At 40.9% G+C, this 25,652-nt stretch overlaps 1 protein-coding gene across 1 annotated transcript in view; it reads right to left on the reverse strand.

The window, feature by feature from the left end:
• Window positions 1-25,652, reverse strand: part of tgfb2 (transforming growth factor, beta 2) — a 38,765-nt gene that overhangs the window by 7,536 nt on the left and 5,577 nt on the right. Inside the window, exon 2 of the mRNA XM_010752699.3 lies at window positions 3,683-3,846. Within this exon, the coding sequence (XP_010751001.1) occupies window positions 3,683-3,846 (164 nt within the window). The remainder of the gene's footprint in view (window positions 1-3,682; window positions 3,847-25,652) is intronic.

The following is a 25,652-nucleotide window of genomic DNA, read 5'->3' on the forward strand; positions in this document are numbered from 1 at the left end:
CACCATTAAATTAAATCAAATCAATTTTATTTGTATAGCCCAAAGTCACAAAGTACATTTGCCTCGGAGGGCTTTACAATCTGTACAGGGAGTGACACCCTCTGTCCTTAGACCCTCAAGACACATGCTCTGGAGACCTGGACCAAATTTCATGGCAATCCATCCCATAGCTTTAGTGATGGCTAGAGGTTAAAGTCAGTCATATTAATTCTCTGGGGGCCATGGCTGCACGGTATGTACAACATTTTATTGCTTTTCATCTTATAGGACCAAAGTCGTGGACCCCTGCTGATGGTACAGGCAGCAGAAGGTGAACATAGTTGTGTTTGGAAGTGGAATGGAAATGACATTGTTCAAATTCAAGAACATATTAATGATGGAAGGCTCTTATTTGGTAAAGCTAATGAAGCTGAATATAGCCTGGGTAACATAACATTCTATGGCTTAACAAACAGATACACAGCATCATAGCAGTAGTTTTGGAGAACAGTTAAGGTTGAGGAGTCGGTTGAGGTCTAGCAGCCTGCTCTTTTCTCTCTGATTGATTGGCTAGGTCTGGGAGGAGCAGTGAGAGCATAACCAGATGCTGGACAGACCTCCGTTATTCTGCTGTCCTTCAGAACCATGTGTTTATATTGGCTCATCTCTGCCTAATGCGTAAAACACTATTCCTGCTGCTTTCACTGAGATCTCCTGTTCAGGCTGGTGTGGGAAACCTGACAGAGGAGACACTGAAGCTCAGATGAACAGTATATATGGAAATAAATTAGAGGGAGAACTCTTTTGATGATGATACTGTTTGACCCCTTTGAATAACTGTCACTCTCTAACCCATATTGTCCTTTAAAGGTCCAATATGTAAGATTTGGGGGGCTCTATTTACAGAATGTGGCAGAAATTAAATATAATCTTTATAACTATGTTTTCATTAGTATGTAATCACCTAAAAATAAGAATCGTTATGTTTTTGTTACCTTAGAATGAGACTTATCTACAGATGCTGTGGGACCTCTTCCATGGTGTCGACTATGTGGAACCCCCATGTTTCTACAGTAGCCCAAAACAGACAATCCAAACACTAGCTGTAGATAGAGTGCATTTCGTGGCTACCATGTTTTCTCCCAGTGGAGGGATTTTTCAATCTGTAACTACACTGCTAGATGGCACTAAATCGCACACATTGAGCCTTTAATGACCTGTGGAGAACTCAAAATCCAACCAAAACTATAAAAACCTTAAAAACCTACCCCTACAGCATAACCTACATAACCCTACAGCATAACCTACATAATGCTACAGCATAACCTGAACTGAGAATGTCTCGCAAATATTAAATCTTATTGTTTAATTTCATGTTTCTCCAGGTTCAACTCAACACGCTTTTGGTACCAGGTGCTTTTCTTGATTTCATTTTTTCACTTCACCATGTTTTCAGCTCAACCCACTTGGAACCTTGAAGTGATACCAAAAAAAGTACCAGGTATTAGCTACTTTTGCCAATGTAATACCAAAAAAGAACAATCCCAATGAATGCAGTGGATATACAGCATAATATTCCTGTTATTCCTGAGATCAACGTGAAATGTTGTACTTAAAGTTTGGATTGCCTTCATGTATGAAGAAGTAGGGTAGCATGGAATGACTCCCATTATATAGAAAGTTGGAAAAACAAGTTGTATATCTTATAAAGCATAAGTGGTTGTAAAAACATTGAGGCACATTTCCCCTTATACTGTGGAACATTTTAAAGCATGACTGGTGTTTCCATGTAAAAGTATATGAAAGTTATGAGTAACTAGAAAAGCATACTGAAAAACATGGAAAAAATATTAACACAATAACTGAAGCTAGCACAGCTCTGCACAAACACTACTGAAAAAAAAGACATCAGCTAGCTCCCAAGGTCAAATATCTTTACAGAGCTGACAAATGTGTGGATTACTATTCTGTACAACTGCTGTTATAAAGTGGGAAGATGAGGAGGGACATTGAGTCAGATGCTGTTAAGGTGAAACTGATCTTTATTGTTTCCTGGATTATATGCATAGGTAGTTCCGTCAAATCATGGCTCTGTACATTACAGTTTCTTTTTGATGCAGATTGTTATACGTGTCATTAACATGTGGTCTGTAAGAGCATGCCTGTGCTTTCAGGTATGAGGCCTCGATGTCTGTTGAGATATTTAGCATCTTTCATTGAATTCAAAGTGAACATCTATGACACCACATGACAGGATGGGTGATCTTAACTGTTCATGTCTATGCAATAGAAACAGTTTATATTTACTAGAATCATTCTTCCTGTTCAAACTGGAGCAGATCTGTGCAAAGATGTATCATGATTACTGGAAGTAAAACTGTGGGCATAAGATTATTGTTTTAAGACAGACACTGTCCTTAACAGTTCCTCGTATCAATTGACTAGTTCACAGTAATAACTTATTACTGCAACGAACTGCAACCAAGAAGATAGAGACAGTCATTTATTCCTCAGAGGGATTTTAAAGTTACTTTTTGGTATTTAAAAAAAAACATCTGTAATGACTGATTTGCGTCTTTGAACTAACTTGATATTGATTGTTATATTTGTGTATTTTGTTGTCTATCATTAACTTCCTGGTTATATAAATTTAGCTAACTAACAAACCAAAAGCAAACAAATATTATAGATATTTAATATTAATTATTAATAAATTTCACAGCATCACCTCATGATTCTGTGAAAGTAAAAAGCTGGTGCAAACACAGCATTTGTAGAGGAACATTTAATATTTAAGTGTATGATTTTTGTTAGTTCATCAATTGATCAAAGCGTATCATTTACAGTTTTGATTCACCCTGGACTGTATAAGAAACTCTGCTTTTTCACATCTGTGTTGAACAATTTCAATGTATGATCTATAGAAACATCTACAGGATATTTATCTCACCAAAGTCCAAACTCCATATCAGAGGCAGAACTATTCTCAAATATTTCTAGATGAGGTGTTAAGTTTTGGTATGTATAGACATGAACATGTGTGTCTCTATGTGTGTGTGTGTGTGTGTGTGTGTGTGTGCGTGTACGAGGTGGATGTTATCAGGTCTCCCTCTTTGTACCGGCCTGTCCCTTCCTCCCTCACACATTTACAGGCGCTGTGTTTGCGTGAGAAATCTCCCTGTTTGGAGATGTGTTTAGCTCAGCTGTCATCTCCTCGTCTGGATGTAAACATAGCATGGGAACCGTGTGGTGCAGACAGGCTGATAGATGGGGGTCGGGGGGGGGGGGCAAATCACTAACTAATATTTCACTGTGTTAGAAAGAAGGAATCCATGGACTGAAGCTTTGATTGTGCAATACACACTAACAGTTGTTATTATTTAATAATACTATTTTTTTTTTTTTTGGAGCAACATCAGGTGTAAGAACTTATTGTTTTCTTTTTAATGTGGTCATCTCTGAAGCTCATAGCTGTGTTTGCATTATGGCCAGGGCATGAGATATCATAAATATATATGAGATATCATGTCAACTTTTTGAACAGTGCAATTACCCACGTATCACATAACACTCTATAAGATAACTATATATAAATGTCATCTTTACATTTCACTACAGTGTATAAACAGTAAAAGTGACTCTTGAATCATTTTTGAACTCAAACTGGCAGACCCAGTGTCAGTTAAGAGGAAAGTGTGTGTACCTGGTAGAGCTCGATGCGCTGCTCAGACACTCGGGCACCATGGTTTGGAAGACGGAAGATCCTGAGCTCAGCCTTTACCAGGTTGGAGGCGTTCTTCTCCATGGAGGACACATCAAATGTCAGCCGCCTGAAGTAAGGGTTGAAGTGTGTAGGAGAGATGACATCTGCAAAAAAAGGAGAGAATGGCTAAATGAGTTTGTGTGTGTTTATGACAGACAGAAAGCAAGGGGAGGATATTCATGACTGAGGTAAAGGTTTACTTTAAGGCATTTATTTGATGCTCTTTTCTGGAGTGATCTGCATTGAAATGGGGATGAAGTCTAAGGAAAGATCTGGACCTCACAGCTATGACCACAGATAATGTGCATAGAACTAAGGAAAGAAAAGCCGGTTTCCTGGAAATCTCTCTAAAGAAAAACAACCAAGAACCCCAATGACATGAGTGCTCATAGAAAGATCAGTTTAAATGCATCAGACTTTTAAAAGCCAGATCGATGAGACCCTGACACCCAGAGTGAAAAACTATACAGTCCACCCCCCCTTACAGTATGACAGCAGCCATGCACAGTAGCAGCAGCACAATCCTCATATACTACTGAAAAACCATGTGTGTGGAAGTGTTTGACAGACGCTTACACAGTGACACGTGCAGCACTGACAGCCATATGTGTTGCCATGTCTGACACACACACACACACACACACACACACACACACACACACAGAGTACATCATTGTACAGAAAACTATGTGTGTGGCAGAGGAGTGTTTGGCAGTGTCCCACAGCACGGTGAATTAGGAGGCCTGGAGGTCTAAAACTGATGGCTGTAATATAAGGCAGAAGCCTGGGATTAGCAAAACACTGGTTTGTTTAGAGAGCACATACAGCCACAGCAACCAAACCAGACACATGGACCGGGACCAGCTGACAGATGCAGGCACAGGAAGACAGAGGAGAGACTTTTTTCACACATTTTTTCAATACAGATTCCACCACTATTGTAACGAAAACTGTATCAAACAAAACTGACTGTTGAATTTCCAGTCTTTAGGACTGGCACAAGAGCTGTAAATAGTGCTCATGTTGACTTGTGTAATGTGAAATTAAGACCCAAATAGAAGATCCAGACATGAACACATGTTCATCGACCATGAGGACTTCTTAGCCCATGATCATGAATGGCTAATAAATAATAATAAGAGCCATGCATCTATCCATTTTCTATAACTGCTTATGCTTATCAGGGTCACAGTTTAAGGTTTGTGAATACACAGAGTTTTATAAATAAGGGCCCCTGATGACAATAAAGGTCATAGCAAATGAGTCATCAGATTTTCTGCCACCTGTAGAACTCTGAACAAGCCAGTGGAAATCCTTTTTATTTGCTTGATGAGAAAAAGTTACATCCTGAGTGGATTTGTAGTGTGTAAGTGACGAGACAGCAGAAACACACTGCAGCAGAAGAACAAAGCCTACAGAAGGATTTACTGTCTGGTGTAACTTCTGAATATTTGTCCAGCCAACTCTCAAGATTCTCACAGCCACATGTGAAATACCTCTACTGCTTGAACATGGCAGTTTCCAGACTGTCATCTCTCCCCGTTATCTATCCTTAGTTTAACATGTCCCACATGAGAGGCAGGGTACACCGCTGACAGTCTATTACAGAGCTGACACATAAAACCAGCAGGTATTAGATCACAAGTAATGAGTGTGCTGGGTCTCTGTAAATAATATCATAAAGAGTATGGTCTAGACCTGCTCTGTATGGAAAGTGTCATGAGATAACTGAAGTTATGGTTTGAACAACCCTGATTCAAAAAAGGTGGTGATGCTGTTAAAAAAAAATCATCCTTTTTGACCCACGTTCTATTAAATGCAGTACAAAGACAAGATATTGTGATGATCAATATATATATGTATATATATAATAAAGTCATGGCTAAGATTTCACTGGACGATACTATGAATGATATAATGGATTGTAGATGGTTAGATTCAAAAATATATTGTGAAGGACTGAGTCTTTCACTCCGCAGCTGTTACCAATGAACCTGTTTCAAACACATTAATTATATAAATTAATCATTCCAAAAATGTCACAGTCTTTTGTTGTCCCTGTCTCAACCTTATTGGAACATGTTAAGAACAATGAAGTTCGATGTCTCATTGTTGTATTCAGTTGGTTATAGGTTAAAAAGGATCTGCTGCATCATCATCATCATCATCATCATCATTGCATTGTGTTTTTATTTATTTGTTTTGGACAGCTTCCCAACTTTTTGAATTAAGTTTGTATATTAGTTATTATACAACAAGTGGTTCTAACCAAGCAATCTGATTGGTCAACTGGATATTTAAACATGCTCAAACCAACACTTCCACAAGCAATTCTCGAATTGTTGCCATGTGTGAAATGGAAACACCAGCAGTGCAATCCACCTTAAATTCCAGCAGGACCAGTCTCACAGGCAGGTCAACAAGACTATACTGAAAATCAAAAACCAGACTTACTCTATGGGAAGTTTCTGGCGTGAATACATTTTAAAGCAATTCTTTGATCAAACAAGCACACATCAACATGTTTAATCCCTCTACTCCTTCCGATGCTGATCAGTAGCCAACATTAAACAGTATGCAGTGTGAGCCGCTGAGGCAGACGAGCCAAGACTAACGCTGCTCCTTTTCGTTTCCTTCCCAATCGTCAACAGAGAGAGTCACACTTCCAGCTCCTGGAGGAGCAGCTGAAGGTGAAGTGTTTACACAAACTGCTGCACAGCCCCATGAATGAGTCCGCTGTGCTTTAACACAACACAGGACATATTGTGCGCACACACACACACACACACACACACACACACACACCATCCATCCACGAGTCCTGATGGACATTCACAAATTGAGTTCAGTACTTGACTTGGACTTGATTCTTGGATTGCTAATAAGATTCATATTCCTTTGAAGATAATCCCTTTATGTTTTGACACTAGATGAGCTTTGTTCTCTTCATATTAATGACTTGACATCTTTCTTCAAGCACAAATCTAAACTATTGTTAAGACTCCAAGAACAGCAAAATCATCATTATGTTAAATCTGACTTTTTTTTTTCTCCGAAACTTGCATCTGGCTTAACTTCTCCACAACCCCTATGGCCTGCAACACTACAGCCAAAGCTCAGTACCCAGTTCAAATGAATGAAAAAAAACTGCGTTTTCTCTGCAGCCCCGTTTGGCCTGAATCAGTTGTAAATGTATTTCTCAAACGTTGAAATATTCATTTTTAAAGCTTAAGTGGAGGGAGGAATGAACTACAGCCTTTGCTAATGGGGCTTAATTGTAATAAGTCAGTTTAATTCTATTATTTGTGGATTTCCACAAGTAGTACTGCGCTGTAATCCACCAATAATACTCAATTAACACAGTCCTCACTGAAGTGAGTGCAGTAAGTGGAATGCCAGTTGATATACACTTGGGTATTCAAGTAAAATGAGATCCACGGGGAAATTCCAGGGGTTGGTTGAGGGTGTGGGGTGTAAGCAAATCACTGCATGACTGCCTGCAGGCAGCAGCACACAGCAGAGTCAGCCCACATTACCACTGAGTTATCCAAACTTGACATGAAAATCATCCACCACAACTGGCGCCACCACTGTAGTCTGTGTGTGTGTGTGCATTGCTCCATCACATTGACGAGACTAAGACAGGAATGAGGCAAGTGATGTCATACACACGCATGCGCACGCACACGCACACGCACACACACACTGTCATGGATGCTTCTTTCATGCAGTTCCTCCTTGTGAGAGAAAAGCTGATGTCACATGAAAGCTGTCACACACAGCCGACACAGGGCCGCTGATTCCTGTAATCAGTCACTTCATTACTCATCACTCCCATTACCTCAAATAGCAAAAGCATGTGTTCTGTGGACATGACACAAGTTCAAGAAGCACAGAATTTATGAGTGATTGTCATCTGCTGGTCAAATTAGCTGTTAAAAGATGAAAACTTGGCTACCAAAACCATCTTCTGTGACCCTGTTAACTCCTGATAAACCTTAAAGACAACACATGCATCACAGGAGGATAAAGTGTAACACGGAAATAATTTAAATTCAGTTTTAAATTACCTGTTGCTACAGTATGCAATGCAATAATCATAAGATCTTAAAATCATTTTTTTTTTAAATCACCCTTACAGTAGGTACTATTTCAAGTTTAAAGAACAAGTGTGTTTTAATGGCATTTGGCAGTGTAGGTCCTCATTGCCACTCCCTCACGTCACCCTCCATTTCAAATGTCATTGCAATGGGCTACTGTAGAAATATGGTGGTTCTACATGGTGGGTTCTGTGGAAGAGGTGCTGTAAAAATGCAAGATAGATTTTTTTTATTTTATTTTAGAAACTTTATTGATCCTGTTGAACGTGAAATTACTTCTCCGCATTTAACCCATCCAGGGTGGCACCTGTTGGAACACACATGCACAGGGTCACACACTCAAATTGACAGATGCCAGATTCACTGGAGCGGTGGGCATCAATTCACAGCAGGGTTAGTGCGGTGCCTTGCTCAAGGGCAATCTTTTTTGAGCGGTGCGAGTGGGGATTGAACTGCCACTCTACTTTATTGGATGACCCACTCTACCACCGAGCCATGGTCACCCAAGAGAGACAGAAGTGTAGAAAAGATTTTATTAAAAACTTTATTTATCCTGAAGGAAATTCAAGCATCCAGTAGCAGTAACATACATTTAGGTACAGAGGTAGGCATGGCAATGACAGAGAAGCCTCATTCAGAACCAGTCACGGCCACACTCTGGGTCAGAAAATAGATCCGCTAGCAATATGCAGTCTTCCTTTTAACTCATTCCGAATAGTTTCCGAACTTTCCGTGCTGTGTTTTGGTCCATGTTAGACGGAGCCTTGGCCGGGTATCTCCCTCTCTCCCCCTCCCCTCGGAGAGAGCCCGGTGTACCACACTTTTAATGTCTTGTGAAGCAGTTGTGTTTTGTGTTATTTTGTTCAATTTTAACAATACAGAACAGCTCGGAAAAGAAACTGCTTATGAGTGACCGGAGAGTTCACTCAGCAGTACGTGAGTGCGCATGCGCGTCTACAACTGAAACACAGTGGTTGCTATGGGGATCGGTGCAAGATCGGGAACATGCAGCACCAGAAGTGGCATTATAAGAAGTATTTTATTTATTACTGGTTAGCTTCAGTATAACAACGTTATTAAAAATAATAAATTCACTTATTATACTCATTATTATATGGCTCTCACAAAAATACATTTAAAATATGTGGCTTTCATGGCTCTCTCATCAAAAAAGGTTCCCGACCCCTGATCTAACTGTATCAGATTTCTGTGTAGATCATTTATTCATACAAGTGGAAAAAATACTTCAGGTGTATTTCATATGGCAGAGCCTCAGAATATGCAACTATGTGGTTGGTTTAATCAGCTGAGTTAGGAAGCAGCTTAGGAGGCAGAGCGGGTCGTCCCATAATCAGATGATCGGTGGTTTGATCCCCGGCTCCTTGGGCAAGATACTGAACCCCAAAGTGCTCCTGAAGGCTGTGCCATCAGTGTGTGAATGTGTGTGAATGGATGAATGAGATATGTAGTGTAAAAGAGCTGTGAGTTATCGGAAGACTAGAAAGGAGATATATAAGTACAGTCCATGTGTTCTGTCAGACAGATGACTGCAGACATCCTGTTCATTGGTTGTGTAATAATTATAAACAATGTCCATTCAAATTCTATTATTACTATGGCAGAAAAAACTCATCTGTGGCCTGACCGGAGAGTTTGTCACACATGTGAAGTGCCAAAAAAACTGTGTATGTGTGTATGAGACGTTGGTTTTAGGTTCACGTCATGATACTGACTCCAGCAACAAACACAGACAACACAGAAAGCACCTCTGTGAGTTTAATCTGAAAGCTCCATCAGGATGTTTGCTTTGATCAAATGTTTCACTCTTCCAACTCTTACTGTACTATCTACACTAGACAGCTACGTAAAACCTGTCATCAACATCAAACATTCTCTGAATTGAGTTCCACTGAATAAAATTGATCAGTAAGGTTTTAGAGGTGCTTAACGTTGACACAGTATGATAATAGGCAGAAATTTTAAATAGTGAGCCATATGCAAAGAAGGCCCATCTAATCTAATCCATTTCAAATAATAAAAGCCCCGAACATCTTCCTGACTGGACCTTGGAGTTCATAGGAAACCTGTGTGAGGATCCATCAAACGCAGGCTTCCTTCCTGAGGGGAGAGGGCTCAGAGTGCTGTGCTTGGCTGCTCTCTCCTCCCCAGCACACAAACTCTATGACTAGAGGCTTTGTCAGCAGAAACCACTGGCTTCACAGACCTCTCCCACTCTGCAATGACAGACTTAGTACCACTCTGAGTGCCGAACCTCTGCCTAATCTGTCATTACTACATCTTTTCCATATGATATGCAATGTGAAAACAGTATTAGGCTGCACTGCACATGGTGAGATGTTATGGTGAGAGTGAAACCTATGATTAGAGTGGTCATTTTTAAATATTCTCTAATTGGGGTCATTTCTAGTAAATAGAATTGCCATATGTTAAAGTATTTATCATTCTGGATATGTTCTGGGGGGACATCCAGAGCTCTGGGTGTCCACAGACCCCAGAGAAGAAAACCACAGTCTTTAAAAGGAATCTGTATCCAAACAGGAATTTAGCTTATGCACTCAATCGTGAGATTAATATTTACATGTCATCTCAGAATTCTATCGGAGCGAAAGTGAAATTACTCAAAATGCTGAATTATCTGGTTAATGTGAATACACATATGTTGTATATTTTTTCATAATAAAAAAGACAACATCCCTCAAAGATACGACTCTGCTTCTAAAAAGTTGAGATGCTGTGTAAAATGCACAATGCAAATTTGGCCAGGAGGGCATGACATCCACGATTTCCAAAATGGAAGTGATCAGACCACAGCACACTTTTCCACTTTCCATCAGTGACAGATGAGCTCAGAGAAGTCTGCAGTGTTTCTGCATGTTCTTCACATCTCTTCACTATATTTGTAGATACGGAGATGAACAACAACATTTTTCTGACGTATTCCTGAGCCCATATTACTATCCTTTATACAATTCTGTGGGTTTTTAATGCAGTGCTGTCAAAGGTCACGTCATTCAGGGCTGCTTTGATTCTCTGGTTTGTCTGAATGGTAAAATTGATTAATTCATTGAAACTGCATGTTGAGAAACATTGTTCTGAAACGGTTTAGTTGTTTTTTTGTCTTCTGTCCTGCAGGCATCAAATTCAGAATGAGTGACTATTTACAAAAACAAGTTTGAACATTGAATATCTTGTTTGTTTCATTCATGTTTTGAGGAATTCCTCTGACGAGTAAACAGGTTTCTTTGGATGCTCGCCATTTTATAAACACTCTGATTTCCTCAGATGTCTCTGAATGTTATACATTCCTCAGAGTGTAAGGATAGAATAACAGCCATATGAAAATGAAAAATATTTCATTCATGGGCCTTTGTTTCTGAAGTTGTAGACAACTTCAGAAACAAAGGCTGCAGGGTTGCAGGTTGCAGCAGCCTGTGAGTGTCACTGGCTGGCACTTAAAGAGCTTTTCAGCTTGAACACAATGAAGCACATTTTCCATTTGCCAGCAATTCTCATAAAACTACCAATATCCAAGATGTACAGAGTTGATTTCTCACGGCAAATGTTCTCAGGAGTGAATTTGCTGTTCAAATAGCAGAGCTTTAATACCTAAATAAATGCTGGGAAATCTGTACTGTCAGGTCCATACAAGTCACCACCTGATGGATCTCCAGTAAATCTCCCCATAGTCATCTGAGAGCTTCAAACTAAAGCTAGCTCGCTGGATAGCAGACCTCACATCATGGACACTTCATCACTCAAGCACAAATTCAAAGTCAAGACCGATCTTAAACCAAAAAAATCTCAAAACTAAATTTTATGATACGACAGTCTTCATACTAAAATCACATCCAGTGCCAACTCTGATACTCAGAATGCATGCTGGGATACTTGACAAACTAAAATCAGCTCCTACCAACAGCATTGTGGATAAAATGCACAAGTCTTTGCTGGTTGATCATGTGAAATGCTGTCCTCTGGTATGAGAACACACCTGAGCCTGCCTTTCAGTCAGAACTAAAATTGACTGAAACTAATAGTTTGACTAGCTGTCACAGAATCTGCACCAGCGTGGCGGGACAGCCCCTCCCAGCAGCCTCCTGACCTCAGCTGACCACAGATACACTTCCTGAGTCGTGGATGTGTCAGTTACAGGTTGCAGCTGACCAAACTCTCTCCCGGACTCCAGTTTCTGAGGAAAAGATGTAATGACTCAGCTGCGGCTGGCCTCAACTTTACAGGGCTACTTTACGCACTGTCAGGGAGTTGGAGGTTGCTACATGAAAGGGTCATTATTGTCTTGGCTGGGTTTGAGCAGGACACCTGCAGTGGGCAAACCTCTGACCTCGAAAACAGGAAGAAAGAAACCTGCTAAAACTGTTTCATTTGGAGTCAATTATTGAGGATTTAGGCAGCCCCAGTACTCCACTTCAGCTCTTCTCACTAATTCTCGTTCATGAAAGTTTTTTTTTTAACCAAACCTTGGTTCTTTTCATGACCGGAACAGGTGGCAGCCATATTATTCATCTCTATCCATGAGCTGAACAATAACAGATTCAAAGTGTGGGAATACATAAATGAAAACATTTGCTGTGAAATAATTACGCTGTGATCCTGAGCTGTTCGGAATTCAGCTGTGACTGCTTTTGCAGATGTATTGGCATGAAGAAATCCACATGTGCACATGTGTCTCCTCAGCACGGGTAGTGGGTTCTGGCACAAACATCATCATCATTATCATCTCTTTCTCCACACACACACACACACACACACACATATGGCGATATTATTGGGTGTTTTGTGTAATATTTAAACATTTCAGTTACCATGGAGATCTTTACTCCAAAACATGTAGATTTAATGAAACATAACATGATGCTGTAAATATGTTACCAGGAGATATTCTGTTTTTTGTTTTTGTCAGATTTATTACTGGATGCAGCCGTTTACTACCTCCGAATCACTTTTACCATTTGAGAATGGAAACGGGGACTAAATATTAGTCTGCAGGCTGAAATGCTGCAACTGACTTAAGGGAAAAGTATTTGACCTACTTTTGAGTATTTCTCACTTCTGTACGACATTCACGGCGGAAGTGAAGGACAAAAGACAGTAAGTAAATCACAAATACTGTGGGTCAGACATTACATCAACACTTTTCATTTCAAGGGTCTTGTATCCATTTAAAATACAAATGTGATGTTTTAGGCTTTTATTTACACTTGTAATGTTTGTCACATCCTTTCCCATGCTACATGCAAGCGAAGGTCAGGCCTACTTCAGTCCAGAGGTTGGTGGTACTACTACTACTACTAAAAATAATAATAATAATTTTATATTATTTATTTATAAGCACTTTTCTTGAGTACTCAAAGACACATAACAACATAAAACAGTACACTACAAACATGTGCGACTAAGCTAAATATTAAAAGCCATTTTAATAACAATAAATAATAATAAATTGTGCAATTTAGAGGTTGAATTACAACAATGACACTTTAAGTAGTTTGCTTCTACTTTGGTAAAAGAGGTGCTGTGTGTGTTGTGCACACAGAAACTAGATTATTTAGTATTTGCATCTTTATATGCAACTTTTTAGGAGAATATTAAGTACAACTAAAAATAGAGACACAGAGGAGACAGAATACCTAAACAATATGTGCAGGTATTCTCTCCACATTCCACCTAGTGCCAATAAGAGGTGAAACCAAGAGCAAAAGAAGTCCTCAGAGCTCTTGCTGCTGCCCATTAAGTGCAAAATAACATTTTAAGGCAACTCAGATGACCTATCAGCATTTTTATCTAGTCAGATCTTCTCTCGTCTGCATTTTGGCAGCTGGAAACAATAAAAGTGTGAGGGACAGGAATAGGATTTTAAAAAGTAAGAGGGACATGGCCGGCCCCCTCCCCAAACCGCAGTGAAAACTGGACCCTTGAGCAGCAGTAAGTATATGAGAGGGAAAAGTCAGCACATATAACAACACGATATCATAGAAGGTAAATGATTTTTGTTGAAGAACAAAGAATCCTTTGCAGTGACAGTAAATCAGATCATTAGAAGTGATTTATGGAAAAGAAAACCAGACAAATTGAGAGCGGGATGCCAACAAAGCAGATGAAGACAAATGAAAGAATGATAAAGAGTGCAGCAGATAGGAGCAGACGGCTACAGACACACAGCAGCCAAGAGGAAATGAAGGAAACAGCAAGAGGACGGGGGACAGGAGGAAGGGAGGGAGGTGTCAGGAACGAGTGCTGAGAATAAAAGAAAAGTCTGAGAAGGAGACAAGAGACTGAGAGCGAGAGAGGAAAAGAAAAGGATTTACAGTGAGGGAATGTGAGCTGCTGCCTGTCTGGTTCCCTGCAGACGCCTCCGCCCAGCCGCTCACCTGCCAATAGCAAATTGAAAACAACTCCACACATAATCCCTGGGAACTAAAAATACCCAGCTTTGAAGGCCCATCCACCATGGCCTATCAGTCTCCACAGGCCCAATTCCCAGCAACAGATAAACACACGTATACACGACACAGATACATGTTTTATTCACTATGTGAATATGTATGAAATGAATTGAAAAACAGGCACACAGAAGCACACATATGTAGACTGACAGACAGAGTGATGCCAGGGGAGTAACGAGACATGTATTCATGCCAACCCGTTTGGTGCGTTCAGTACAGTATGTGACCCAAACTGTCCATATTTTGTTGTCTATCAGCTGTAGCATGCCAGTCAGCTTAGCCAGGTTAGCCGAGCTCATATAGTGTCACTCTATGAAAGCATTAGCTTCCTGGTTAGCTACAGACAAAATGGGCAAAGATTAGTATCCAAGCCAAACCCCTACAGAGTGAGCTGCTACCACACCAAGTATGCTGTTTATGATGTTAGTTATTGATCATGGCATGGAGTGAGGAAGTCGTTCTCCCCACATTCAGATCACGTCAAAGCAATAATGCTATAGGCAAGCCAGAAGCTACCATATCTGGACGAGAGCATGGAGCTGCTGGGTAGAATACAGCTTGGTCACAAACATTTGTACATTTCAACACAACACACAACACAACACACAACATTTTAGCTAAACAGTAACTACAGAGTGTTTGTGAAAACATTCGAGGAGAGAAATAGTCAATGGAGTTTGGAGAGTGTGTGTGTCACTGAGAATGAGTTGTAAGTCACAGGTTAGCCATGTCCTAAAGCAAACCCGCTTTATCAGCTATTTTACTATAAATGAGACCATCATTTACTCAATGAACATCATGCCGTATAGAAGAAGACTCTAAACTAAAGATTGAGACCATAAGCTCACAAGGAAGAGGAGCGAATAAATCAGTGGGGGAAGTAGGATCATTTCTCCAGAACACTTGATCAGACTTTTTTGTTGCAGTCTCCCCGTGCGGCCCATGAAAGAATTTCAGGTATAAAACACACACGTTGGCTTCATTTCATAGGTCTGGAAGCTCTGTCCACTAATGATGCTGTCAATGCGAAATATACTAGAGAAGAAGACACACGATTCTGCAAAACTGCACGTCAGGATCCAAACTTTGCTCTCTTGCATGAAAGTCCATCATGCTTATCAACCACCCTGACCCCCACACTCCAACTGAAGGGTGCGTATTCCTGCATTGGCACTAAACGTACATAGTACTGGAGTACATCACATGGTCCACAAACGTCAAATAGAGAAGTTCCTTCAGTAATTTGTAGATCCAGTGCAGAATTATCTTTCTGATAGTGGCTCTTCAAAACCCATTGTAGTTCGTTTTTAATATGAGAACTTACATTTCTCAGGCAGCACGACTGATTTCAGGCACTGAGCAGTTTTAAATTCATAAATTCAACATATTGTGCACATTTCCTCCTGGATAACTTTTCGTCTCACAAATCTTTTTCTTGCACAGTCAAATTCTGTAATATGAATTTGACTGTGCCATAATAGCACACTGTTTGGTGTCCATGTGAACTGACGTTAAACTTGGCCTCCTCCTCCATGATGAAGGCTGTCAAACGCTTGCTGGGATGGCTTTCTTCCACTGTTGCTTCATGGCAACAAGGTAATTAGAAAGCATGGCAGCGACACCCACACACACTCTCACATGCAGAGTGGCAGCAGGGCAGATAAATGTTGCCTCATTACTTACTGAATGACACACACCGTTGTGACCACAGCTCCAGCAGGCTCTGCTCAACCAGCCTGTTGCATAAGCCGAAGCTGAGCACCGGCACAGGCAGAAATACTATCCAAACTCCCATCAGACATGTGAGCCACACCACAGCCCAGCCTCAGCCCGTGCACCAAACATCCTCCTCCCCTTCCTCCTGCACTCCTGTTAAGACTATCATCTTACACAGGACTTGTGCTGTTGCTGTAAACAATACAGAAAGTGCAGAAGGAGAACTTGTTATTCTTTTAACTCTCTCGCTCAATCGCTCTCTTTCTCTCCCTTCTGTTACGCAATTCTGCTTGGCCACAGAGGCTGAGCAGTTCAAATGGCAGCAGCGTCCAGGTCTTGCGTAAGTGAACAGAAAGCGGGCTCTCAACAACAACCCTGTGGTGAGGTCCGTCACTCAGGCAAATACCCAGAGGTCTTAAAATTTTCAACTCTCCCTGCAGCTGCCTTCTTTCTCTCAGATCACTCCAATAACGAATATGGACGACAAAAACAACAAGTCCAGTCTGCAGTCATTGTAGTAAAACACTGGCACTATATAGAAATGAAAAATGATGGTCAGTTACCATGCAGTCTGTTTGCAGCAACACAGCAATAACACCATGACTGCAAGCTCTGTTACTGCCCTGAAAACTAAAAAGATCCATCATAGTGACAATGACATAAGCTGAAGAAAACACACAACTTTGCTTAGCGAATGTACCAGCAGCCTGCCTGATGTAGTCTTTTTTGTCATGGATAGACCAGCTTACTTCACACAATGATGTCCAGCTGTGTAGAGGTGTGAAATTAGGTAGACTGAACTTTGATATCTCTCATGATTTTTTGGCATGCTTGTTCCAGTTCTCAACGATGGAGCCCAATGTGCTCCTGTGGACTGTATATTTAATTATACGTTTTTCACACCCTTCTCTGCGTGTTTGCCTCAACACTGTCAGAATTCTTTGGGCTTTACAGTAAATATTTACTTATACCAGTATTTGTTTTGAAATCATGACCAGTCTTCTGAATTTGACACAGATGGACTTATGTCAAGTTCTTACTATGTGAGTAGTCATGTGGCTGTATAGAGCAATGGTGAGCGCAAAGCATTAAGTCTGACAGGGTTAGGGGTAGGGCTGCACATATTGTATAATAAAAAAATGTCATCAGATACATGGGTGAACGACGTGCTTTACGGTAAGCGTATTCTGTCTCTTTCGGTTATCGGTGTTGCTGCCATGGTGCTCTCTGCTCTGTTCACCTAAACAGATTTTCATATATTTCTCACATCAGTGATTATCTCTGCACTATCCTTTGACTTGTTCTGTCTGTGCACAAACAGGTCTCTTAACTTTAGTAACCACTATCTGCTAATTTCACCAGTTTCTGTTAGCCACACTAACTAGCCTAGCGATAGCAATGGCGTCTCTCTCCTCTCCTGCTCTCTCCTGTCCTGTGTGCCACATGTTCAGTTACTCCTCGTCCTCCTTTAGTGATAACGGTACTTGTAATAAATGTAGTTCATTTGTAGCTTTGGAGGCGAGGGTCAGTGAGTTAGAGGCACGGTACCGCACCACCGAACAGTCAGTAGCTCAGATAGTTAGCCAGTCCCCGGTAGTCGAGGTGTGGTACAGCCACAGGTAGCTTCAGTTAGCCGTCCCCAGGTAGTTCCCGAGCAGCCGGGAGGCTGGGTGACTGTTCGAAGGAGGCATACCCCCAAACTCAAGCCTATGGTACACCACCAACCGCTCCACGTTTCAAACAGATTTTCCCCGCTCACACCCGCTAGTTAAATGCATCCCGGGGGCCAGAGCGGGCGACATCGAGTCTTTTTTGAAACTGCTGGCTAAAGATAAATGTAAATACAGTAAGATTGTTATTCACGTCGGCGGTAATGACACCCGGTTACGCCAATCGGAGGTCACTAAAATTAATGTTTCATCGGTGTGTGAATATGCCAAAACGATGTTGGACATGTCATTCCACCGCTGGCTGTCGAGGTGGTGTCCAGAAAACGATGTGGGCTTCATAAATAATTGGACACCTTTCTGGGGAAAACCTGGTCTGATTGGGAGAGACGGCATCCATCCACTTTGGATGGAGCAGCTCTCATATCTAGAAACATGGCCAAGTTTATTAGCTGACCAAAACCATGTCGACAACCCAGAGTTGAGACCAAGAAGCAGAGCTGCATTCCTTTAGTATAGAGACTGTGTCTGTCCCCCGTCCACCTACATTATTTAAAGATAAAACAGACAGAAGAGGAGTTCATCATAAAAACTTAATACAAATTAAATCAACATCTCCAACAGTCCAAAATAAGAGAATTAAATGTGGACTATTGAATATCAGGTCTTTGTCATCTAAAGCTGTCTTAGTCAATGAATTAATATCTGACTATGATATTGACTTGTTCTGTCTCACTGAAACCTGGCTGCAGGAGGATGAATATGTTAGCTTAAATGAATCCACTCCTCCAAGTCATTATAATACTCATGTTCCTCGAAGTACTGGTCGAGGTGGTGGAGTTGGAGCTATATTTGACTTAAGTCTATTAATAAATCCTAAACCTAAACTAAATTATAATTCATTTGAAAGTCTTGTTCTTAGCCTCACTCACCCAACCTGGAAAACATTGCAGCCAATTTTATTTGTTACAGTATATCGAGCTCCTGGTCCTTATTCTGAATTTTTATCTGAATTTGCATCAGGCTTGATCTTTAAAACAGATAAAGTAATTATTGTAGGTGATTTTAACATTCATGTGTACATCCATAATGATAGTCTTAGTACTGCTTTTATCTCTCTATTAAACTCAACTGGCTTTTGTCAGAGTGTAAATAAACCGACTCATTGTCTGAACCACACTCTTGATCTTGTTCTTTCATATGGCATTGAAATTGATAATATAATAGTCTTCCCACAGAATCCTCTTCTGTCTGACCATTTTTTAATAACCTTTGAGTTCATACTACCGGACTATAAGCCTTTGTGCAGAAACTTCTACATCAGATGTTTATCTGATAGTGCTGTAGCCAAATTTAAGGAAGTGATTCAGCATTGAATTCAATGCCATGTCTAACTGTAACAGAGGACTTGTCTGCTTCCTTTAGCCCCTCACAAATAGACCATCTTGTTGACAGTATTACAGGCTCATTACGGACAACTCTAGACTCTATTGCACCTCTGAAAAAGAAGATAATTAAACAAAGAAGGCTAGCACCATGGTATAGCCAGCAGACTCGTAAATTAAAGCAAGAGACACGTAAATCTTGAACGCAAATGGCGGGCCACAAACTGGAAGAATCCATCTAGCCTGGCAAGATAATCTCAAACTACAGGAAGGCTCTCCGTTAATGGCAGAGCAGCCTACACTCTTCATTAATAGAGGAGAATAAGAACAACCCCAGGTTTCTCTTCAGCACTGTAGCCAGGCTAACAGAGAATCACAGCTCTACTGAACCATCTATTCCTTTAGTTCTAAGTAGCAATGACTTCATGAGCTTCTTTAATGATAAGATTATAACTATTAGAGACAAAATTAATCACCTCTTGCCCTCAACAGGCACTGATCTTCATTCTGATACAGCAAGTTTGGAAACAGCTGTAAAACCTGATATGTATTTAGACTCTTTTTCTCCCATCGACCTTCATCAAATAACTTTAATCATTTCTGCAGCTAAGCCGTCATCCTGTCTCTTAGACCCACCCAACCAGGCTGCTCAAGGATGTTACCCTAGTTACCATTCTTTTTGTTTATGATTAATCTGTCTTTATTATCAGGATATGTACCACAGTCCTTTAAGGTAGTGTAATTAAACCTCTTCTAAAGCCCACTCTAGACCCAGAGGTCTTAGCCAACTACAGACCGATACAAACCTTCCCTTTATGTCTAAGATACTGAGAAAGCTGTAGCTAATCAGCTGTGTGACTTTCTCCAAACAATAGTCTATTTGAGGATTTTCAGTCAGGATTTAGAGTGCATCATAGCCAGAGACCGCATTGTAGAAGCAAGTCAAATGACCTCCTAATGGCATCAGACAAAAGGACTCATCTGTACTTGTCCTTTAGATCTTAGTGCTGCATTTGACACCACTGACCATCAAATTCTTTTACAGAGACTGGAACATCAAATTGGCATCAAAGGAACCACCCTACGCTGGTTTAAGTTGTTTTCTTAGATTGATCTCAGTTTGTTCACGTCAAGGATGAATCCTCCATGCATACCAAAGTTTTTCATGGAGTTCCTCAAGGTTCTGTACTTGGACCACTTCTATTTAGTTTATATATGCTTCCTCTAGGGAACATTATTAGGAATCACTCCATTAATTTTCATTGTTAGTGCTGACGACACCCAATTATATTTATCGATCAAGCTTGATTAAAAACCAATCAGTTAATTAAACTCCAAGCATGCCTTAAGGAATAAAAAGTTGGATGACCTACAATTTTTTTTATGTAAATTCAGACAAAACTGAAGTTCTTGTAATTGGACCCAAACACCTCAGAAATTCTCTTTCTAGAGACTTAGTTACTTTAGATGGGATCACCCTGGCCTCCAGCTCCACTGTAAAGACTTGGAGTGTTTTTTGATCAGGATTGTCTTTTAACGTCCACATAAAACAAATTTCGAGGACTGCATTCTTCCACTTACGTAACATCGCTAAAATCAGACACATTGCTCTCCAAGCGGATGCAGAAAAACTAGTCCACGCATTTGTTACTTCAAGGCTGGACTATTGTAACTCTTTGTTATCAGGCTGCTCAATAAGTCTCTAGGACTTTGCAGTTAATTCAGAATGCTGCTGCACGTGTTCTGACAGGAACCAAGATCAGAGATCACATCTCTCCCATTTTGGCTTCCTTGCATTGGCTACCTATTAAATCTGAAATGAATTTAAAATTCTTCTCCTTACTTACAAAGCTCTTCATGGTCAGGCACCATCATATCTAAAAGAGCTCATAATACCTTACTACCCCTCTAGAACACTGCGCTCTCAGGACGCTGGGTTCCTTGTGGTTCCTATAGTTTCCAAAAGTAGATTGGGAGCCAGAGCTTTCAGCTATCAGGCTCCTCTTCTGTGGAACAAACTACCATTCTGGGTTCGGGAGGCAGACACGGTCAACACTTTTAAGAATAGACTTAAGACTTTCCTTTTTGATAAAGCCTATAGTTAGGGCTGGATCAGGTCATCCCTTACTTATGCTGCCATAGGATTACACTGCCAGGGGACTTCGTCCAACAGGTTCTCATGGATCGTGGCTGCTGCTGTGATCCTGCATGACGTCCACTACATATATTATTACTGTCATTATTGCTACCATATCTGCTACTGTGGTCATTTTATCATTCATTGTGATTCATTGTCATTTTATCAGTCATTGTAAATGTACAATATGTTTGTGTTGATTTGTCCTGTACACGTGACATCCATTGCACGTCTGTCCGTCCTGGGAGAGGGATCCCTCCTCTGTGGCTCTTCCTGAGGTTTCTTCCACCTTTTTTCCCTGTTAAAGGTTTTTTGTGGGCAAGTTTTTCCTCACTGGAACCGAGGGTCTAAGGACAGAGGGTGTCACTCCCTGTACAGATTGTAAAGCCCTCTGAGGCAAATGTACTTTGTGACTTTGGGCTATACGAATAAAATTGATTTGATTTGATTTGATTTGATGGGTGTGTTATTCATGTACAGATATACAATGAACAAAAGGTGTCCACTTACAAAACAAACCTACTTTTACCACACTTGGTTCATCCCTCTGCTGCTACTCCTCCACTTTCAGTTCCATGTCTGTGACTGAGCCATCGGCATGAACAAGTGGAGAGACAACACATTTCTTAATAAACTTTACAAATGGACTTGTGTTGTTTACAGGGATGATTAATGGTCAAACTTAAGAACAGATGGACCTGGATACTTCAAAAGTCGCCTCAGCACTCAGTTTCAGGTTGTGGTAGATAACTAGTGGGACCTGCTGTAGTGTGTTTGATAAATTGATGTAGTGCACCCCTTCACCAGAGCACAATAGGAACTGATCGAACCCTTCAACCCTCCTACAGAGAGAGAGAGAGAGAGAGAGAGAGAGAGAGAGAGAGAGAACAGAGAGAGAGAGAGAGAGAGAGAGAGAGAGAGAGAGAGAGAGCACTCTTAAATGGAGTTCTTGTGTATAAAGCTCTAAATTGGTCAGGACCAGCGATCACTGCAGGCTCCCTGTTGTTTTATGTGCAACATTCTCTCAGATCCTTTATTTCAGATTTGTTAGATGTTTAGAGCCACAGCGTATCAGGACGGGGTATCCCAAGGTGTCAGGAAGTACTTAAAAAATGTCAGCTTTTAGCAGAATCAGCGTGTTGTTCAAATAAATCTGAACACACACCAATAATAGTCTAAAAACAACATAATCTGATGAGAGTTTGCTTGAAGCAAACCTCTGTATCTTTGTTTATCAGAAAGGTCTGGACCTCCTCCCCCGTGTTGGATGGTGCCTGATCTCCATGTGTTTGTGTTCATGTGTTTGGCTGTTTTTACAAGTCTCCCTTCACAAACCAACAGCCGCCACACGACTGGGTTTATTTAGAGAGGTGCAGGGGAGATTAGCCAGAGGTTTTCAGCTGGACTAACTATCCATCACACACATGCTGCTGCATGCATACACATCACAACACACAAACACAAGAGCCACGTGCCTGTACCATTACACTTTTACTTCACTACACGCACGCATGCACATGCACAAACACACACACACGTACACACATGTACACACACGTACACACACACACACACACACACACACACACACACAGGGCAATCAAAATAGCATTTTATGAGCAAACTGTCAGTCCTTTCATCATTTACACATTTTGTCTTCCAACCAGTCAAGGCACTTTTACACTGCATATCTCATTAACCTATTCACACACTGATGGCATTGGCTGCCATGCAAGGCTAACCATTCACACACAGATGGCGCAGCATCAGGAGCAATTTGGGGTTCAGTGTCTTGACCAAGGACACTTAGACATGCAGACTGGAGGATCGAACCACCGATCATCTGAGATACCTTAAGGTTGATGTGTTATGTATTGCTTACTTAAAGGTGGTGTGTCAGATTCAGGGGGCTCCATTTTCAGAAGAATGGCAGAAATGAAATATATATAATATATTCATAACTGTGTTTTCATTTATAACCATCATGTTACTACAATGGCCGAGGACAGACAAACTTTCACTCTGGGAATGAGAGGGAGAGATGAGGGGAAATCCCACTAAAGTTCTAAAGATTAGAACACAAATCAGAATTTGATTTGATGATGTACATGTCTGACTATCAACTTTACTCACCAGAGGAGGAAACAGTAGTTTGACTAAACAGTAAAAAGTCCATTTAGCAGCTTTTTTGTGTTTTTTTTTTTGTGTTCACCCTGGGATGTTTGTCTTCTACTCTCTCACCCACCACCCCAGCCTCTACATGTCACACTGACACTGTGCCTACAAACTCTATGTGTTAAATTAACACCTTTATTTAAACTTCCTTGTTTTGTTATATACCTGCACATTTAAAATATTCCATACACTGTGAACATTTGCACATTACCTGATGCTTACAATTCCTGCACAGTTTATATACAGTATTTGGATTGATACTTATATTTTTAGAGAATGTTTGTTTTGCACCAATGACACCAAAACATTCCTTAAAAACTTCCTTAAATTTTGATTGTACAATGTCTTGCACCACACTCTGCCTTTGACCCTCTGGTCCAGTCTGCTGGATGTTTGGACCAACACTAATTTTATCAGGATGTAACTGATTCATATTGTCATAAAATTCAGTTACATTCAGTCACCGTGGGCCATTGGCTCCGTTTTTGGCACCACAGCAATCCCTGGTCATGCTATCGTACATGGAAATGATCCCACTGACACCACATCAGTAATCAGTAGTGGCAGCTTACCTGAGCTCCATTTATAGCTGTAAGTACTGGAATCAGTATTTGGGAAGGAGGGAAAGGGTCTGATCACTGCTTCGTTCCTGGCCTCCAGTCATGTTCTAAGACATGTTTTTTGCCTGGGGTGGAGTTCAGACAGAGGGTTACAGTCCAATGCTCATAGTTTGCCACAGCAGTACACACTTGCAGACACATGGCATTAACTCTCCATATAAATTGGGCTACTCCTTTCAGTATTTGTTTCCTATTAAAAAGTGGCATATCCTTCCTGCAGACGTTTAAAGGCGTGTTTAGAGGCTGATCTTAAACAACGCCGTCCTGCACCCCCTTGGCAATTTACACACCGCAGGAATGTCTCTCATACGGCTAATACTCGAACAGACAACAGTTCACTCTGCAATGAGATTACCAGCACTAAGGCTTTTCATTGTTCGAGCCGATCTGCTCCTTTGGTTTGCCTCGCTGAGTGTTCACACTGATATTCACGCTGCAAACTGAAGTGTTGGAAAACTCCACATAAAGCTTCCCCCACACAAATGCTGTTAAAAAACAGGTTCAGTGTGTGTAATGTGGTGAATTGTTACCTGATGGGGAGCTAATTACTGCCTTTGAACTCAACTCACTAAATAAAAGCAGAGAGCAACATGTGGTCCACATTTGCTTTGTAAATAAGCAGTAAATCTTTGGCTCACCATGTTCACTCCCTGTAACAAACAGCCTTTCTTTAAATGCTGTTTGAAATCCTCGCCAAGCTTATTAGTGTTCTGACAGGATATTTACAGCATGGGCACTCTGTGTCACTGTCAGATGCACGATTTGTGCTCTGATGTGTGTGTGTGTGTGTGTGTGTGTGTGTTTCCAGGGCCCTTTCAAAGCAAACAGCAGTATAAATCAGATGCCACATATCATTAAGGACAAACACTGGCTGTGAAAAGTGGTTTTATCTGTGGCTGAGGGGTGCAGTCATAGAGTGTGCAGCTCTGCTGAGCAGCCTGTCTGCATTCAAGGACAAATCCACTTTATCAGTAGTAGTTTAGAGCCAGTTCAGGGTGTGCCTGTTCAGAACCACCCAATTGCTTGACTCCCAGTATTGTTGCTTGTAGCACTGTTGAGAGGCCGTGCTCACATCAAACTTTGAGGGCCAGCTATAGCTAAGCTGTATTGGTCCTTTCAGACACAATGCAGCAGTGCAGTGCTCTGAAGACAGCGGCGAGCACACCACAAATCACATTGTGTGCATGAGCCTGAACTGTTAAGGATCTGACAGAGATGTTCTATACCAAATCTGGTGACAATTGTTCGAAACGTGTAGGAGGAGACTTACAAAAGTTACAGCACAAAATGTAAAATTTGTTGTTATAACGCCACCATCTGGCCAACCTCAGCAGCACTACACCTGCCAAATGTGGAAATGGAAGGACAGACAGACAACACAACACCACCATGGGAACAACACAGCTCTGCTACTTTGACATTTTCTATGTTATGAGTGTGTGTGGGTGTGCACACGTGTGTGTGATAAAGTAAACAATGTCTGCTGGAGTGTGAAGGACACAAAACATGCCACATGATCAGTGGTGTAAACTCTGCTCATTGCAAGAGAAGGTCTTGCATTTGTCTTGCAAAGAAATGACCTGACAGTCAAGACACATAAAACATCTCTTTTCCTTTTTGTCCAT

This window comes from Larimichthys crocea, chromosome XIII, assembly GCF_000972845.2.
Source record: "Larimichthys crocea isolate SSNF chromosome XIII, L_crocea_2.0, whole genome shotgun sequence".
NCBI lineage: Eukaryota > Metazoa > Chordata > Actinopteri > Sciaenidae > Larimichthys > Larimichthys crocea.